This window comes from Cladophialophora psammophila (assembly GCF_000585535.1).
Source record: "Cladophialophora psammophila CBS 110553 chromosome Unknown aczJe-supercont1.22, whole genome shotgun sequence".
NCBI lineage: Eukaryota > Fungi > Ascomycota > Eurotiomycetes > Chaetothyriales > Herpotrichiellaceae > Cladophialophora > Cladophialophora psammophila.
In genome coordinates, this window is record NW_006912943.1 from 458278 (window position 1) to 479071 (window position 20794).

Consider the following 20794-nt stretch of genomic DNA (forward strand, 5'->3'; position numbering starts at 1 on the left):
TTATTACTAGTTACGAGCGCTCTTTATATATTATAGCCTAATATATATACTTTAGAGTATCGATACTACGAACTAGCTACGCTATTTTACTATTATTAACTTTAAACTCTAACTAGAGTTTCTTTATTTTATCGGTAAAAGATAAATTCACCGGTCTAATAAGATATATAAGGTAGATAAGAGTAAGACGTTCTTTAAGTAGCTTCTCGTCTATAAAAATATTAGAAAGTAATTTAAGACTAATAAATAAATAATAGAGAATATCTCTTAGAACGTTATCTAACGGAGTAATATCTTTAATAATCGCTTCGTCTATATTATAAGCTAACGCCATCTTAACCGCTTATATTCGAATTTCATCGTTAATTTAGTAGTTAGTAGCAAAGCTTTTTATAAATTATTCTCTATAAATATATCTTAAGAATCATCTAAATTATTATAACTATACGATATATATAGTTACTTACGCTTTCTAGAGACTTAATTCTCCGTTTTATCTAACCCTTACGCTAAATATTCTTTAAAGCCTCGAGAACTCGAAGAAATATAAACGATGAGATTAACTCTATTACTAATAAGTCTCTTATATATTTAGATAGAGTCGTAAGAGAAGAATATTATATTAAGCGAAATAATTAGTAAAATATACCTACATAATCTTTTTAGACTCTCTTAGCGCGACGAAGAAATATTACTTCGGTTCGGTACGGCCCGCCACGTATATTTACGATCTTCGCTCTAAATCTCTCCGACTTTCTTAACTACTTTCTAGAGATATTACGCGGATTCTCTTTACTAAGTTATATAAAAAGTTATAATTTTAACGTTAGCTCCGCTATATCTAATAGTATAATATCTTCTAGAACGAATACGCTTTTTCGGAAATAGTAATAGCGATATAATATTAGTAAAGAAACTTTCTACGCGCTTTAGAATATTCTTTCTATAGTTAAATATAATATAGAGCTCCAGAGATATAATAATATTAGTAACTAAGTATTTTCTTAGAGCGAGCCATCGGATTTAAATAAACGTCCCGCGAATAGATGGCTTCTCGACGAAATGATTCTTAGTATAGACGTAGAATATTTAATTATCGATAACGACTCTAACTCTTAGCTAAATACGGATGAGAACTTTATCTTTAGAAATTTAAATATTAAATAATTTAATGACAATATACTTACTAATGAATATAATATAGATACGGCCTATATATCGAAACTTTAATCTTTTTCGAATAATCTAGATCTTTTACCTAGGAATACCTCGATCTTAGTTGAGCGGCTATCTTCTAAAAACTCTCTATTATAGATATCGCCTTAGAGTGAACGTTTATCTAATGAAAAGTAATAAATAGTGTACTAGTATTATAACTAAGTCTAAATAAGCTATATAATACCTTTTATAACTACTCTACGTAGGAAGCGTAATATCGTCTAAGACGCTGTAGAAGGTAAGATTATTTATAAGAGATAAAAATTAATTAAATAGTACATTAAATATTAAATTTCTAAATAATCGGTACTACTTACTTTCTTTTTAAAAATTTATAGCTACTTATATCCGTATAGTGTAATAATATCGGTAGTTAATATAAAACTTACGTATTTATAAAAATATCTTAGAAAATCTATATATAAATGAGATTAGCGAATTACCCCGTATTCTATAAATATAAGGTTTTTTCTATAAAAATAATTTAATACTAAGACTATATAGAGAAGAATATAATCTATAGTGTAAGACTTAAATAGTTATATCTTCATTAGAAACCGTCTATAAGACTTACTATACTTCGATATAAAGAATACGACTCTATAATTATAGTTAACGTATATAAATTTTATAAATCTTCTCTAGATAAGATATTTATTTATTAGAAGGAGAAAGATAGCTAGAATTATACGGAGATAACGATATTTAGACTAAAAGCGTACGAGATAAATCTAACGAATTATATTAATTAATATTTATTATACTATCTCTTATATACGGAAAGTTAAAGTTATCTTAGATAAATTCTTACTAAACTAGAGGTAGGGTTAGGTTCTAAGGTTAGAACGCTCTTAGTCTAGAGAATACTTAGTTAATATTCGGTAGATTAATCTTTTAAATCGAATATTATAATTATAAACTATAAATCGTCTTCTAATAAAAGATTAGAAATTAATCGAGAAAGAATTATTAAATATAAATCTTATTAATAAAGATAATTTATTTTTTTATTGTATAATTCTAGTTTCTCGTATAATATAAAATTAATTAGATAGTAATCTTAAGGATTTTATTTTTAAAACCGAGAAGAGAGTATTAAAGAATCTTTAAAAGATAATTTTAAAACGATCGACTTACTTATAGAATCTTATCTATTTAACTACGATTATACTTTTATATATACTTAAGAAAGATAGTTAGAGACTACTATATTAGAAGTATTATTCTTAAGATATAAGTTATTATATAGTCTTTATTAAACTCTACTAATTTCTATAAGCGCTATATTTAGAGATACTCTAAGTTTTCTAAGAAGTTAATAAAGATAAATATATATTTCTCTAATATATTAATAATACATATACGTTTTATAGATTAAGTCTCGCAGAGCTTAAAGTCCGTATTAAAGAAGATAAGTAAGTAAAATCTAAATACTATTAGCTACGTATAGCTACGTACTTTAAGCTCGATTATAGTAAAACTAAACTATAAGTATAAAGAAACGAATAATAATAGTATTAATGACTCTCTAAATTATCTTATATTAAAGAAGTCTTTTAATAATTTAGTCTCTATAAAATATTTTCTCTCTTCGATAGATAATATAGAATATTAAGTTTGATAATTAATATAAGTAATATTCGCTTAATCTATCGACTATATAAAACTAAGTTAATATAATGCGAGACTTCTTAACTAGATTATTTTTCTTTCTTTACACCGCGAGCGTTATTCTTTTTAGAGACTTTTACTATTCGCTAAAGATTATTTAAGCTCTAACTTTTATAGTAAAAGATTTAATTTAATTTCTAAGCCGGGTAAACGAGGAGACTAATTTATACGCTACTAAATCGAAAGTATTTAGTTCATAAATTACGAAGATACTATAAAACGATGATTAGAATATAACCGCTAAAGCTCTCTATATATTACTTAAAGCACCTATAGATAGTTATAATTTAGTCGCCCTAATCTTAAAATTCTAATTACGTTTATATCTTTAGAGTTACCTATTAATATATTATTTAGCGGTGAAAGAAAAGACTAGAGACTTCGAGTATTCCTTAAAAACTAACTAAATATAAGCGTTTAATACTTCTAACTAAGAAACTTAACGAAGCTTTAGATATTACTATATTTTCCATCTATTTTTATTAAATATCTACACCTTCTATTATAACAAGGCAAGGTGGCTGTGCTGTGATGAGCTGTGCTAGGCTGGTAGAGCGGTGGCAAGATGAAAAAGTTATTTAGTCACATGTTAAACCTAAATGGGCTGGTAGAGAGGAGGTACGGAACAGTTTACAGTGCTGGCAGTGTGCCATTCATTTTTACAGATTGAGCAGAGTATTATGAATTCCATGGCTTTTAGTGCCGTCTATCTAAATCCTGAGAGTGTTTTATTAGTCCTGTTCTGTTCCTCGATGCTGCCGCTGTACTAGGTGTTCGTAGCCCTAGCCGCTGCCTCTCTGGGTGGTGTTGGTGGTGTTGTTGTCAGTATCAACCAGAAACGCGTTCTCGATTCCCGATCTGCTGGACAGGCCTTTATGCGTTGTTGCACGTGCACGCCAAACCCCGAAGTGCTCTATTACACTATTAGCGAGATTCTCTTATCGAATATATAAGAGTTATAATAACTTAAGTTAATATACGGTAAACTAAATGTAACTTATCGCTTAACTTTAGAATTTTATTTGAGTAATATTTAAGTAAGTCTCTACCGTATTAATTAATTATATTTAGTTTTTCGTACTAAAATTTAGATACTTTATTTAGGAAATTTAAAATTTCTATATTATAAAGCTATTAGATGGAAATAAAATTCTCTAAACTACGGAAATATAGCACTATTTATATTACGTAGAATCTTTATTTTCTCTCTCTATAAAATAACTACAGTTTTAGATATCTATAAGAAGTAACTCTTATTAGAATATTAACGGAAGACTTAGATATAATTATATTCTCGTATATTAGTATAGTAAAAACGATATTTAATCTTAAAATACTTAGAGACTTTTGCGCTATTAATGCTTCTCGAACGAGACGCGCGGTTTAGAAAGAATATAATCGATAGTTCTTAAACGAAGTTAATTTTACTTTTATATAGCGCGGAGAGAATATTATTATATCACTAATAAATTAGTTAAAAGAGAGTAAAGACAATACTAGTATCTTTAAAATTCTCCGACCTTAAGAAAGTAATAACTCTTATATTCGACTTAAAGTCGGCCGGATAAATAAAGCTAAGAAAGATTTTAAGCTCTATATATTTTATAGATATCTAAAAGTTACTACTAACTATATTAGACTACTAAATATTATAATGAAACTAAATATAATGAGTGATATCTAAACTCTCTAATATTAACGCTAAGTTTACTTAGCCATCGATTATTAGAGAATTGCTTCTTCTTAGATATAAGATATACGTAGCGTTAAATAAAGTATACGAAAATCATCTCGTATAAGATTCCGTAACTTCTCTAAACTAATACCTTTAATAAATACGAGATTTAGAGCGGCTCTTAGAATAGTAAAGCTTCGAAGATAAGGCCGCGCTCCTTACTAAAGTCGAAAATATATATAGATTATCTAGAAGTATTTATTTTCTCTAAGCTTTCGTCTCGATATTTATCTCTTACTTAAAATCGATAAGTCGTAAACTTATCTATATAATTAAAGATAATAATATTATTAATATAGATAATTTATATTGTGAATAAATCGGATAAGTTATATATAGCGCGAAGTTCCTAAAAATATATAAGAGAAAGAGTACTAAAGGAGACAACGAATAGAGAAAAAGAACCTCGAGATAATCGGATAAAGAAAGATACTAGATATATTGTAATAAGGCAAGGTGGCTGTGCTGTGATGGGCTGTGCTGAGCTGATAGAGCGGTGGCAAGGTGAAAAAGTTATCTAGTTATATATTAAATCTAAATGGGCTAGCAGAGAGGAGGTGCGGAACAGTTTACAGTGCTGACAGTGTGCCATTCATTTTTACAGATTGAGCAGAGTATTATGAATTTCATGGCTTTTGGTGCCGTCTATCTAAATTCTAAGAGTGTTTTATTAGTTCTGTCCTGTTCCTCGATGCTGCCGCTGTGCTAGGTGTTCGTAGCCCTAGCCGCTGCCTCTCTGAGTGGTGTTGGTGGTGTTGTTGTTAGTATCAACTAGAAACGCGTTCTCGATTCCCGATCTGCTGGATAGGCCTCTATGCGTTGTTGCACGTGCACGCTAAACCCTAAAGTGCTCTGTTATAATATAATATCGTTAAGCTCTAACGATTCGCTCTAACGATCTTACTATTTCGTTAAATTAACTCGTCGATTATTCTAAGTTTAATATTATTCTTATATTTAATCTAAGAATTTACATTCGTTATTCTCTATTCTATATAAGATCGCGGGACTCTAAGACCTATCGATTCTATTAAAATTAAGTATAGATAAAGATAAGCTTAATAGTAGTTCTTAGAGTATAATAATTCCTCGGGAATTTCCGGAGTTATATTTAGTAGAGATATATAGATATCTATAAGTTTTAAGATTATAGCGGAATAGATTCTTTAATTTAGTTAACTCGAATACTAAGTTATAGTATTACGGAACGAGATATACCCGGGTCTAACGTATCCAATAGAGAGACTCTAGCTTTAAGAGTACACTACTAAACGAACGATAGCGGAAAGCTTAGTAAATATAGAGAGATCATTTCGTGCCCGCTAAAGATTAATATTTACATTAGTTACTTCTATAGTATTCTAGTAATATAATCATCGTTTAAGATAATTTATTAAAGTAAGAATGTAATTTAACTTTTCGATTATTTAATTACGTATAGAAGTAGTATAGTTTCTTAGCTCTTATCGTTAGCCGTAGTAGAGTTATACGTAATATAAATAGTCTCGATATTCGGTTTAGTCTACGATCTTTTATATCTTTAAGAGCCTTATAATATAGTTAAACTAAGAACCTCTAACGGGTAGAGCTTCAGCGCTTAAGCTATACCTTCTTCGTTCGATGTAAGGTCGCTACGGTGGTCGATATATATAGACTAATATATCTAGTAACGAGGATCTAAGAGTACTAACTACAACGTTACTAATGGTATCGTGAACGATAGTAGTAGCCCCGAGACTAGTAGTATATAAGATAGATAAGACTAGAAGTAGTATTTAATATAGTACTCGTCGTTTAGTTATACGAAGAATTAGTCTAAGCTAGAAGAATCTTCTTATTACGTAGTAACGTAGTCTATTAGCTAATCTATATCTAAGACTCGAATCTCTTACTTTATATACGATAAGCTATAAAAAATTATCATTATTATCTAGTATTACTTTTCCGAATATATATATATTCTTAAAGCTTATCTACGCTCTAATAATCCTTAAACGTTAAAGAGTCTAAATCGATAATTCCTTCTTATCTATTATACCGGATCTATTATTAGCTCTTATCTTAGTTCCGGCGATATACTATATATTAATTCTATTATCGTAGTCTCGTAAGATCGACCGCTTATTTTTAAACGTACGTATTCATCCGATAATACGTTAAAGATATATCGTAGAGGCGGCTCCCGATTAAGTATTATCTCGAGGAATTATCGGAGATTATTAAAATCTTCTCTTATAAATTAAAGTTACCTTACTAAACTAAATAACATTCGTTCGGCGACTCTACCGCTATTTTCGATCGAGATTCTATATAAAAGTACGTCGAGATTAGCTATATAGTTAGCTATGATTAGTTACTTAGAGTAATGTAGAAAATTAGAATATAGTCTTCGATAGCTTAATAATATAAATATAGTTAAAGTGAGTTTACGGTTTATTAGCCTTAGAATTCTTTAGCTAGTTGTACGTATAGATTCTAGTCTTCTTCTAACTTTATCTAGTTCTTAAGAACTTTAAGTGAATTATTAAAACTATATTCACTTCACTAGGAGACGGAAGTACTCTAGGTAAGAAAAAGAGATGTATTACTTACTAGCTTATTTAGTAATAGAAGATTATAGTAAGTATTTATTCTATTCGCCGTTATATATGTGATATACGTGTATAAAGTAAAGACTTATAGAATAGTTTCGAATCTTTTAATCTAACTAACACTAAGTCCGCTTAATATTTATAGCGAAAGATTCTATATTCGTTAGACTAGCGATAAACGACGTACGATAATTCTACTAAGTATTCTAGAGGAAATCCGATTTAAAGAGAACTATTTATTACCGTAGCCCATTATTCTAAACCTTTAGTACTTAGTTTTTCTCTAACGAAGATAGAAGATTTCGAAAATAAACTATAAATCTCTTCTACATTAAATTCTCCGAACTTTTTAATATCTCTAATATTAAAAAATATAGCGTAGAGCTTACTATTTTACTTTATCGTATAATTTTTAGCGAAATTATACTAAAGAAAGTCGACTCTTCTGCTAGATAGCTTTAGTAGCGCCCGGAAAAGTGATATTATCTAGTATTCGTTACGATTAAAAGATATTAGAGATTTGAGTTTAAACTTAAGACTCTTAATTAGCTTCTTCTCTTTACTTACGAGGAAAATTTAGATATCTATAGATAGACAGTCTACTTCTAGATTTAGAAATAAGAATATAAGATTTCTTACTAATTTTTAGCGAACGAAAGCCGAAGAGTTCTATAAGATATATTAGAGAACGTACTAAATACTTAGAACGATTACTTACCGATATATTTTAGATTAGTATCTTTCTATTAAGCTCTCTTTATAAATCTAGAGATCGAGTAAGATTACGATAGGCTTTCTTAATCTTATAGCGATACTCGGAGAGAACTATATTAATAGCTCGTTAGAGTTAGCGTTCGTAAGCTTTTCTATTCGCTCGATAGATATTAAGAATATCTTTCTCGATCTCTTTTAGATATATAGAATTATAAGAAAGATTTTCTTACGATTAGAGCTCCTAGATCTTAGAAAGATAAGATAAATCGATAGCGACTTCGAAAGCTTTACTATTATCATTATATTTCTAAATAATATGGATTCTTAAGTTCGACTCTTCCGTAAGTCGTTAAAGATTAATTATCTTCGTCGGTACGTAGATAAGTTTTTAATATGTAGATATAGATACTTAGAAAGTAAGTAATAATAGTTTATCTAGATATTAAAGTAAGGTATCTTACTATAGTTTCTTAATATAGAAAGCGATTAAGCTTAGGAGGGCGAGCTAAAGCGGCTTCTAAGAAGAGGTGAAGCTAGAGAAGTGGTTAGCGGCGACCATAGAATATTATATAAATTAGGCGCTTATCGGTAAAGATATATCTAGTACGTACGACTTAAAATAGTTATTAGATACTATACGAACTAGTATATATTATCTAAGAGAAAGTAGAGTAGTGTATATAGGCTTTATAATTAAACGATTTATATAGTACCGTATATCGAATTCTACGGTAGACCAGCGATATTTTATCGCCTAGCTAATTAGAAAAGAATGCGACTAATATTAAATAAATATATTTACGAAACTTAATATTAATAATCTTTAAGCTATAATATAGCCGAGACGCGAATTCCCTTCGAATTAAGTGACTATTGTAACAGAGCACTTCAGGGTTTGGCGTGTACGTATAACAACGCACAGAGGCCTATCCAGCAGATCGGGAATTGAGAACGCGTTTCTGATTAATACTGACAACAATACCACCAACACTACCCAGAGAGGCAGCGACTAGGGCTACGAACATCTAGTATAGCGGCAGCATCGAGGAATAAAACAGAACTAATAAAACACTCTTAGAATTTAGGTAGACGGCACCAAAAGCCATAGAATTTATAATACTCTGCTTAATCTATAAAAAATGAATGGTATACTACCAGCACTATAAACTATTCCGTATCTTCTCTCTACTAGCCTATTTAGGTTTAATATATAACTAGATAACTTTTTTATTTTATCATCGCTCTATTAGCTTAGTATAGCTCATTATAGTATAGCTATCTTACCTTATTATATTTCTTTCTCTCCTATCTATAGAACGACCTCGTCCGATAGTATATAGTATACTTAAGAATTATTTAACTCTATTATTATCTATGAAGCGGGTCCGTAGCACTATAAGAAGAAGCTCGTAACGGGGGTAGATTCTCCTCTCTTATTAGATCTAGAATATAAACTAAAATACTACTAGTAAATATAATAGATCTAATCGATCTATATAAGGACACCGAAGACGCTCTTAATATTCCGCTTTAATAACCACTTTATCTTAGAGTTAAGTTTATTTCTATACTAATATTACTCAGTGGCTCTAAGGTTCGCTCTTAGAATCCTCTCTTAACTAACTAAGTAACGCGAGAGAAGAGAGAATTCACTCTTAGCGTTGAGATTCTATCTTAAGAGTTATTACTATTATATTCTAAATCTATTCTCTCTTCGCTATATAGATCGATATAAGTCTATAATATTTAGTTCGTATTCTCTTAGTTAATGAGATTAATAATACTTTTATTTAGAGTGGTCATCACAATAGACTTTAATAACTATCACTCACTAGTTTTTACGCGAGACGACTATAATAATGGTATCTTTTCATCTCTAATAATAGCTTAATAAATATTCTAAATAAGTTAAACTCGATGAGAAGTATCGATTTTAACTTCTTTAATAGCTTTAATATCGTTTTTTATAAAAGCTCTAATCTAAAAGATAATAAATATTCCGTAATTATAGTTATTTAGTTATTTATTAATATTAATATTCTAAAATGTAAACTATCTATCGTCTTCGAGCTTTACTCGAACTTAAGAGTTAAGATACTTTAAAATGATCGAAATCATTAAGTCTTTTACCGTGCGCTTCCTAATCGAATTCATAGCGTAAACGATTCGAGAATCGAAATCGACGTATATTAATTACTAATAGTTGATCTCTCGATAGAGAATTAGTTTCTTCCATATAAACTTATCTTATCGCTACGATCGCGGCTAAATTATAAACGTAAATATTCCTCGAACGTTATATAGGTAGATTATATTTCATTCGTCTTCTACTTAGTGCTTTCGGTAGACCGCGATATCTTTAATAACGTAATCTATAGATAACTAATCGTTATAATCCGTACTAAGTAAAAAATATTTTAATTCTTTCTTATTAATTATATATTCTCCCGAGTAATAATTCTCGCCGCGAAGAGATTTCTTTACTCCGCGACTATACTCTTTAAATTTCTTTAAAGTGTCTCGAATTCGCTAAATTTCTAACGTATCTTTTTTAGTCTTTACTTTTTCTATAATTCGAATTATTTCGAGGGTAGCGTAACACTAAAGAGATTATCTTGAACTAATATTAGTCGGTAATACTTCGATTAATCTTTAGAATACTCGTATAATAGCTTTAAATCCGTACTAAACTACTTTATTCGCTTATCGTTTCGTTAAAGTATCTTTACCGATATTATATCTAACTCTCTTAGATTAATTTATAATAATCTTTTATATTAGTCTTTCTATATTGAAAGAATTTCTTAATGAATTTTATTTATATAGTCTCGTATTAAAGAACGAAGATAACTCTTAAAACTCTTTACGGAGATATTTACTATTAATAATAATTTCTTTAGCTTTCGTAAACGCTTATTCGATGAACGAGAAGTATATTCGCTTAGGAGCTCTTACTCTTATCTCTAAAGATGTTCTTAGAACTAACGATATTAATCGCGGTCTCTTTCTAGACTAAATTATTATTTTAATATATTCGTTTCGAATTTTTAATTACTTTTTAGTCGCTTTCTTAATTACGACTTCTCTTTCTTTAATTTTAGTAAGCTTTTTCATTATAGACTTATTCTTAAAGTAATTTAGAATATTTCGCTTTTAATATCTCTACTCTTCTTCCGGCTATTTCTTAAGTACGGTCGATAAAGGCGAAGATTTTATCGCTTATTCTTAGAAGTTCTTTAATTAATTCCCGGTCTCGTCTTTCGCTAATATCTTACTAAATCTCTTCTCTATGAATTTCTTAGTAGGCGGTTTTATAGTTAGTTTCTTTTTTATAATGAGATTCTATTCGACCTAATTAATTTAGCTAATCGGTACTTCTAGGAGACCCTCGGTGAGAATTAAATTATATATATTTAGTGGCTCTACACTATTTAGCTAGTGTAACTTATTCTTTAACTAAAGATAATATTCTAAACGCGTAGCTATAACTTATGAATATCTATAATTATTTATGGCGTTTCTAAAATCGTCTAGGTTCGATTATACCGTAAAGATATCGATTCGTTGCGGTGCTAGCTAAGAAAACTTTATACCTATGAGATCGGCTAGCCGTTTCATCATTTAATGATTAATTCAACGTAATACATTTATAAGTGTCTCGTCCCGTAGCTTAGACGCTATTCTTATATACTAGAGCTCCTTTAGTGTATACGCTATATTATCTAACCATTATATTACGATATCTTTCTAAAATTCTTCGGTTATTTATTATCTAAACTTTCGACTAATCGTATTTTTACCGCTCGTATTCTTTAGAAATAGAACTATATTCTAGCTTTTAGTATAATTAATATCTTTAATGAATCTTCTCTTAATTTCGTTATACTTATTTCGGTTATTAATCGCTTCTTTAATTAATACTTAAAATCTTTTAGTCTTCTCATTCTTAATTACTTTATTTTTAAATACTATCTCTAATTCTAAATCGTCATTAATATAATTAGCGATTTTTAGCACGAACTTTTTACTTAACTATTGTATTCTTTCGACTATTTAGATAGCTTATTTAATCTATTTAATTACGTCGATTCCTTCTTTACGGTATAATACTAGTATTTTTCGTAGTGGTTTTTAAATCGAGAAATAACGAGGATACGACATCTAAATATTTAATACTATAGCCGTACTAAGAGTAATACCTCTAAAACTATAAATGAGTTACGTTTCGACCATTATATTAGATCTTTATAAGGGAGCTTAGATTATCTACGGGCTAATATTAATAGTGTCTTATCTCCGAATCGTCACTTACTACTACTAATTTAAGAGCGTTAATATAAACGAATCTAGTAACGAAGTAATATATTAAGGCGTTTACGAAACTTATTATTACGGTGTTATTAATATAGAATTAAACGTAAGTCCTTATACGCGACGAGATCTTCGCGGAGTATCTTAATTACTTATATTACTTAAAACTATTTATAAATAATTAAAGCTCGGTTTTCTTAATGAAAAATACACTAAATAAAGCTATAAAAATAGTATAGCGTTGTTTTTTAAGATTAATAAAGATATTCTTTAAATATTCGTTAAAAACGAAGAGAATTAAGTGATTACTTAACGGAATAGAGTAAAGACGAGAGAGAAGAGACAGTAAAAATAGTCGAGAGCTAACTTAGCCGTCTATTAATCTTACTACTCGTTAGGTGGCGAACTCCGTTATATACTAACGTTACTACTATATATTTACGTCGGTTTTAGTTTCTTCTTATCTATTCTTTCACTTATAAAGTACTATCTACGAACTAAGTGAGAAATACTTCGGTGATCGCGGTGACGACGTCTTAACATTTATTCGCTCGACTTCTCACTCGTCTTTAGTGTTATTTATAGTTTAGATAGTACTTTCTTCTCTTTAATTAATTAATTAGCTCGCTTATTTATAGTTTCCGTAAATAAATTACTCTATATCGCTACTATTACTATATTCTATTATTATATTTATTTATATTATAAATTTCGATTTACGCGCCGTAATATCTATACTTCGTCGTAACGTACGAACCGTAAGGCTATCACTAAATATCTTTTTAAGTTTACGCTAGTTTATTAGTCTCTTAGCGGAACTATTTTTAGATTTAATATATAACTAAATAAACTAATTTATATTAAAGATTACTAAAATATTATAAGCTATTTTCTTTATAATTCTTATCTTTATTCTATTCACTATCTACTTATATATCTTAAGAGCTATTCTAAAAGTAAATAAACGAGCGTAGATAGTTAATAATATTTACTCTATAAAAATTAAACTAAATAAATTAAAATATAAGAGAAACTATAATAAAGTTACCGGTATTACTATACCGTTCTCTCTATTATAGTAGTATTAACCGTAAATATTAAATTTACTTTAAATAATAACTTAATTAATTAAAACTCTAGTAATAGACTTAATAAAAGATAAGCGAATATAAGAATAGCTATAGAGAGCTCGCCTTTCTTTTTATCTTATATAAGTAAAGCCGCCTTTATTTATTTAGCGAGTTCTTTTTAAATTATTCTCTTCGTTTACGTCTTAGTTCGCGAAACCCTCGGAAATCTTTTTCTCTATTAATTCTTTTAGGAGAAAGAGAAAGCTCAATAATAAAGTTAGTTCGGAGCTATTCTTAATTATCTTCTCTAGCTCCGTCTAATACCTAGACTAGCGGAGTTACACGAGTAGCCGGAGCCCTTCGAGGTAAGCGTTTAGCTCGAGTTTTAACGACTTTACTACTTAATTTCTCGAAACTATTTCGATTATCGATATATTTACTTCGCTCTTCTTTAATCTCGTTTATAGAATCGCTACTATCATTCCCTTCGGTGATTACTACTCTTATTACTATATTACTTAACTTTACTAACTTAAATCGATTCGGGTCACGCGAATAGAAACGCTTTAGCCGATTAGTAGTAAAGGTTTTATAAAGCTTCGTATTATTTAATTTATATAAGATATAGTTATTATAAGTCGAATTTATCTATAAAACTTAATATGAATTCATTCATCGAAAGAAGAGCTTCTTAGAGCTTAATATATTCATTAAACTAAACGTATTATAAACTAGAACTAGTATTCCTTTTTTTAACTTCTTTATTCGGATTCGATGGCGTTTATCGAAATACTTCTTACTTCGCTTACGTTACCGTCTTAAACGTTTTCGCGTCTCTTTTAAATCCTCTTTACGTCTCTTAAGTGCGCGCGCTCGTATTTCTATAAGTTCTTTAGTAATATAGGTCTCTTTCTATAGCATTAGTCCTTAAGTGATAATATTTAGTTTAATAGATAGTTTCGGCCGATCGAGATACTTTAATTCGTATAAAGTAAAGCCCGTACTAGCTTTAATAGTTATTCGATCCGCCTATAATACAGTATATAAATGGTTTATTTAGTCTTTACGGTCCGGCCTCTTATATATCTTCGTAAGAGCGTCCGTAATAGCTTAATAACTTACTTCCACTTAGCTATTTATCTAAGAATAATACGTAAAAGTAACTACTCTTTTAATATTATATTTATTCATTAAAGTAATTATTAAGTCTTTATTTTTAGACTCTTTATTAACGATTAGTTTTCTAAATATTTTATAACGATAAATTAGATCTTTCTAGAGAAATTTTATCACTAATATACTATTATTCTTAGTTAGTCCGCGCGCTTTCACTCATTCGGAGAAGACACTTCTAGTCTTCACTAAATAAGCTTTTTCCCGTGATTTTAGTATCGGCGTTACATTTATATAAATAGTCTCTTATCTTTTATTAACGTAAGTGAGCTTCATCTTCTCTTTAATTCTCCGCAAGTCTTAAAACTAATATTCTATATACGTCTTTTTATATTCTTTTACTATCGTATATATATTATTCTAATAATATCGATTCGTAATACGTCGATAAGTAATCTTAACTTCTTTATACTCACTTTCATTATATAGTTCTTTTAAAATCCGTTACTTTATTTCTTTTTTATTCATTACTCGCCGCGTAGATCTTATAATATTAGATCTTCGAAATAAGTGATCGTTTCGTATAAAGTATTTTAGTACTTCTCGCTTTATTCTTTTAAAGTTATCGTTATTTATTCCGGTGAGTCGTCGAAAGATTTAAAGATAGTGCGTAATTTACTATAATTTCTTAGAATATTCTTTCTTTCGTAACGATATCTACTATTTCTTCTCTTTAGTAGTGCTTTACTAAGATATTCCGAGTTCTAATCGAATAGAGTAGATTCGTATATATTATATCTTAATAATAGAGTCTATTATTAATTCTAAAACTTAGTATTTTTCGTATAGAAGTAAGTCTTAGATTTCATTTAGAATTATCGGGTTAACTCGCACCGTGGAGAGTTACGCGATTACTTATTTATCGATGTCTTCTTCTCTTTCTACTTTAGTAGTCTTACTTATAGTTTCCGGCCGTTTAGATAGAGCGTCTACTACTATATTCTTAATTCTAGAGATATATCTAACTTCGAAATTAAATAGCCGAATTTAAGTAAGTTACTACGTTACTAAGATACTAAGTAGATCGGTTACCGAGCGGTTTAATTAAGTAGCGAGAGTTACTATATTAGTTTTAATTAAAAAGATTACATCGTATAGCTAGAACTTAAACTTCTTTAATATCTTTAATAAAGTACGGTATTCTCTTTTTTTCGCGTTATATTTAATCTCTACTTTTATTTATAAACTACTCTTATAATGTATAGAATATCTACGTTTTTAAGAACTACGTTTATATTATATTAGTATTACTCTTTAATCTAGTAAACTAATATCGAAAGTAAGAATAATTAATCCTACGTTATTCTTATAGTTAATGCTCACTAGTATAGACGCGATAGTTAGCGTAATCTTTAATACGTTCATAGTATTATCTTCTACTTATATTCATTATTATTTAGTATCTTTCTTTAATAAACGATAAAAAATAGTAATCTTATATATAAAATCTTTAATTTAGATTCGATAGTAGATATAAATATTTAAAAATTTCTTTAACTTCGTAGTATTCCGTAATATTAATTATTTTATAATCTTTTTAATCTTCGTAGTATTAGAATGTCTTTCTTCGCGATCGTAGATATATTTAATTACTTTAATATCTACTATATAGAATTATAACTTCTCTTCTAAAACCGTTACTCCTACTCTCTTAACGTCGTATAAAACTTAATCGAGGTTCTAAATATATTCTAATATAAACTTTCTTAACTTAGACACTACTTATTTAGCTCTATAGTTCGTCTTTAGTTCTTTTACCGCGATATCGTTAATAAAAGATCTCGTCGCCTCCGGGATTTACGCCGCTAAAATCTTATTTAATATTCTTATAAACTAAATCACTGAATTCGTAGCTTCTTACGGTAAAATAATCTATCGCATTAACTCTAATAAAGTCTAAAAAGTAGTTATATCTCTATATTCGATAGCTAATTTCACTTAATTATAATTAAAGAACTAATCTATTAGTAATAGAATATATATTCTAGTAAATTCTTTAAAGAAATCTTTCGACGAAGGCGGTAGATTCGTATCTCGAATAGTTACTCTATTAATATTTATAGCTATATTTATAATTCTATACTTCTTAGTCTTTTTTTTAGTTACGAGAAAGAAAGAATTTTAATAGAGACTATAATACGACTTAAAGATTCCTTTTTAAATTCAATTTTTCACTAACGTAATTATCTTCTTCTCTAGGGCCTTAGAAATATAAAAACTCTTAGTCTACTATACTTTATATAAAATAGTTTAAATAATCTAAGATAGTACTACTTTCTAAATAATTTTTCTAATTTCTAAGAACTTTTAGAAAAGTGCTTCTTCTCTATTAAATAATACTTTTATTAATATATTCTTTTCTAATTTCTAAAGAACGTTTCCGATTAAAAGTTACTTTAGTCGCGTTAGCGTTAAGCGTAATTCTCTTTAAAAGATTATAAACCGCGGTATAATCTATTAACTATAGCGATACGACATCGAATAGAGCTCTACAGCTCTTTCCCTAGCTATTACTCTCTTTCTCTAGTCGATTAACTTACCTAGCGTACTTCCGTCCGTTTAAGATATATTTATCGGAAGAATCTTATTAGTCTTACGCTTATAGAGCGTATTTACGCGAGCTCTTAAGTCTTAAGCTACTTTAATTTTTCTATATCTTGTCTTATTCCTTATATTATTAATTAAGCTAATGGAATCTCTTCGCCTTAAGAGTCTAATTAGCTATCGACTATTCTTCTTATCTCGAAGTTCCGGCGAGATAATAACCCGACGAACTCTAGCCGTAGTCTCGTTTACTAAATCTTCTTCGTCGTACTAATAAATTAGGTTTAATATATAATTTAATAGATCTCTACTTATTATATTTCTTCTTATTAATATCGAACTTTTATCTTCGTCTTCGTTCTTCTAGTCTTCGCCTTCGTTCTTCTAGTCTTCGTCTTTGTTTTTCTAGTCTTCGTCTTCGTTCTTCTAATAGAGCTCTCTTTTTCTTATCGTTATAGAGGTTAAGCCTTTTAAGGAGGCGAATAGAGATCTTTTATATTTCTATCCGCTAACTAATTTAACTCACTATATAATAATTTCACTATTTCCGCGATTTTCTTATTTCTATCGACTTTCTCTTCTCTTATCTTAATCTAAACGACATCTCTATTCGTCTATAAACGGAGAGTAATTACGTAATTCTCATCGTTGTCTCGTATTATCTATATTCGCGTTATAATCTAAAATAGAGTCTCTAATATTAATCGATAACTAGGATTTATAATCCGTACAATATAAATAGAAGTCTTAATGTTTATATCGATAATAGTTAACGTCAACGAATTAATTAATCTAATGAACCGCTATTTACGTCTTTCATCGTAGCTAATAAGGTTAGTAACGCTTTAAGTAGATCGAATCGTATTTTTCATTTCGATTTTCATTATAAGATCCTTCGAGATTAAATTTATCTCCGCTCCGCTATTAATTAATACTTATTTATATTTATAACGAAGCTTAATATTTAGAAACGAATATTTAGTAAGAGCTAACTTAGTGATCTAAGAATAACTACTCTCACTATCTAGTCGTATCTTAGAGACTCGCGCCTTACGGTGTAAAAGCTTCTAACGATCTTCGTTATACTCTTAGATTTTTCTTAAGAATAGCTTCTATCGTACTTCTTTCGACCTAGCTAATATATTCTAAATAATAGTTTCGACTATTTTCTATTTTAAAATCTTATTAACTAAGCTTATCGTTCCTTCCGTAAACATTCGTCTAAGTACCTTCTAAAGCTTTTTACGGGGCACGAGCTACTCTTATTTCTATATATACGTCCTTCTTTTCTAACGTTATATAACCGAACTCGGTTTCGTATCTCTTATTATCGTATCTTAACTTTTTAAAACTTCTTAGATAACGCTATCGTAAATAATTTCTAGTTCTATAAAACGTATCCGTCTCATCGGATTTTTCCTCGGTTATTCCGTGACTTAATTAGTAGCTTTAAGAATCTCTTTTATATATTATTCTAATTAAGCTTACTTCGTAATCGAATAGTTCTTTTCTTTCTCTAATCGTTTTAGAATAGTCTTATAGTCTACTATACTATATTTAGCTTTAGACTCTCGCGCTTTATTCTTATTAAACGTTCGAGTAGTCGTAATTATAGCCTCTTTAATTTCTTCTTTCGAAGAATTATTAATTACGGTCGAGTCTCTATATAAATCTACTTTAAGATAAGAGACGCGTAGACTCTTTATTAGTTTTTCTAGATTATAAAAGATATCTCTAAGATAGTCTAATTTAGTCTTTAATTATAGAAAACGAATTTCTTTAATATCTTTTTTCGGTACTTTAGGTCTCATTATAATATAATTTCTCGAGTTAAAATAAATCTATTTAGCTCGTAGATATTTCTCTAGATACGAATAGCGAGACTATATATATTTAATCTCGCTATAAAAGTAATAAACTATATTACGTCGATCTTCTCTATAGTTAGATCTTCTAGTCGCGAATACTCTCGATCTTAGCTCTAGATTTAGATTTAATATATAACTAAATAAATCTAAATTTACTATTATTACGTTTATTAAGATACTAATTATCTCTATTACTACTTATATTTATTTCTTTAAGTCTCTTATTTCTAATACCATCGCACTTTAGAAACGATTAGATAGTTTATTAATATATTCCGCTAATAATGACTTAGTAGAGAAAAGCACTATTCTTTATTCAATCTAAGAAGTCCGAGAAGATACTTCATTAGCCGTTTTCTTAGTTTTCTTATTCTTTTTCTTATCTTTTATACTTCTCTTTTTCTATCTTAATATCGAGAACTTTTCTTTACGTTCTTTTATTAGATTATTTAAAGTCTAATCTTCTAAAGAGTCTATAAAATGGTTAGTATTATAGTGAGCTTATAAGCGATCTATAGCCTTTTTATAAATCTTATCGTACTTAATTATTTTAGTATCTCTATAATCGATATCTAGATCTAAGATAATTTTATTACGATCTCGCTCCGATAACTCTTTTAGTAACTATTTATCTAATTAAATAGAGATTACTTTCTCTTCTTTAAGTAAGATATCGCTAGTTCTTTTAAATTCGCGTAGGTAAATATATATATCTTTCTTACTCTCTCACTTTTTATTCTTAAGCGATTATAAATAGAAAAGAGTTAACACTAGTTAATCTTTATCTTCGTTCTCTTACTTCTTTAATATTTTTCTAATCTCGTAGTTTATATTTAGATAGATTACGGATGATTACTATATAGAAACGATTATAAAAACGAATGATCGCTTTAGTACGATCTCCTTCTAACTATCGATTATATAGGGATAAATACTCGAAATCCTCTAAGAATATCGTAGTATTTACGTCTTTAAAGAATAAATATTCGAAATTCTTCTTACTTCCTTACGGTATCTTTAATATAATTAACTTATTTTCATTCTACGCCATTATCGTCGAATTCGATGTCGTTATTATCTATATTAGTTCTAACGAAGACGATTATAAAGAATCTCCAGAAGAAGATAAGAATATAGCGAAAGACGCTGAAGAAGTGCTCGTAGCTAGTCTCCGAAACCTCGGTATCCTAGATTACTTCGATATCATCGCTTCTATACTTCGAAAGAACTAGTTTAGAAGCTCGCGTACACTTTCGATTTCTTTAAGTAATAGCTAAATTAATAAGTAAATTAGCTACGCTCTTAGTAAGGCGCCTTCTTCTCAGAACTTAATTTAATAATCGGATAAATCTCGTCCTTTAATACTTAGTTCGTAATCTTTCCGATCTATAAGTGATCTTCGTATACGAGAGAATCGATCTTTCTAATTAGCTCTAATATTACGCGAGTAACCTCTATAGCGCCGACTAAGTTCGCATCTCGAATATTAATTAGCTAGGAGAACTATATTCGACGTAGTAATAGCTAGCCGTCGATAATATCTTCTTTATCTATCTAATCGTAATAGTCTAAAATCACTATTATAGCTTTATATTAAATTCTCTATTAAAATATTTCTTTATCTTAAAACTTATTTATATTTCGTGTCTCTTTACTTCTTTTCTTCGTTATTTCGCGTATTTATCTTCTTACTTCTTATATCTTAGTTCTTCGATGAGTATATTTTTTCGACGGCTCGCCTAGAAGAACTTTTAGACCTTAGAGAGGTAATCTTCTTTCTCTCTAAGTTTCGCGTTAGACTTTATACGTTATAATATTATAACGTCTCGTTCTACTAATCGAGTATCTTCCCTTCGGAAATATCTTTACTATAGTATTCTATTCGCGACTAATTAATCT

General features: G+C 28.9%; 1 protein-coding gene across 1 annotated transcript; it reads left to right on the forward strand.

Annotated features, from left to right (window-relative positions):
* Positions 1–666: 666 nt before the first annotated feature.
* Positions 667–1308, forward strand: A1O5_10996 (uncharacterized protein; the record flags this gene model as incomplete). Its single annotated transcript, XM_007751569.1, has 1 exon — positions 667–1308. A coding segment is annotated over one exon (222 nt), but the record flags the coding sequence as incomplete, so codon positions are not given.
* Between the last annotated feature and the right edge of the window lie 19486 nt (positions 1309–20794).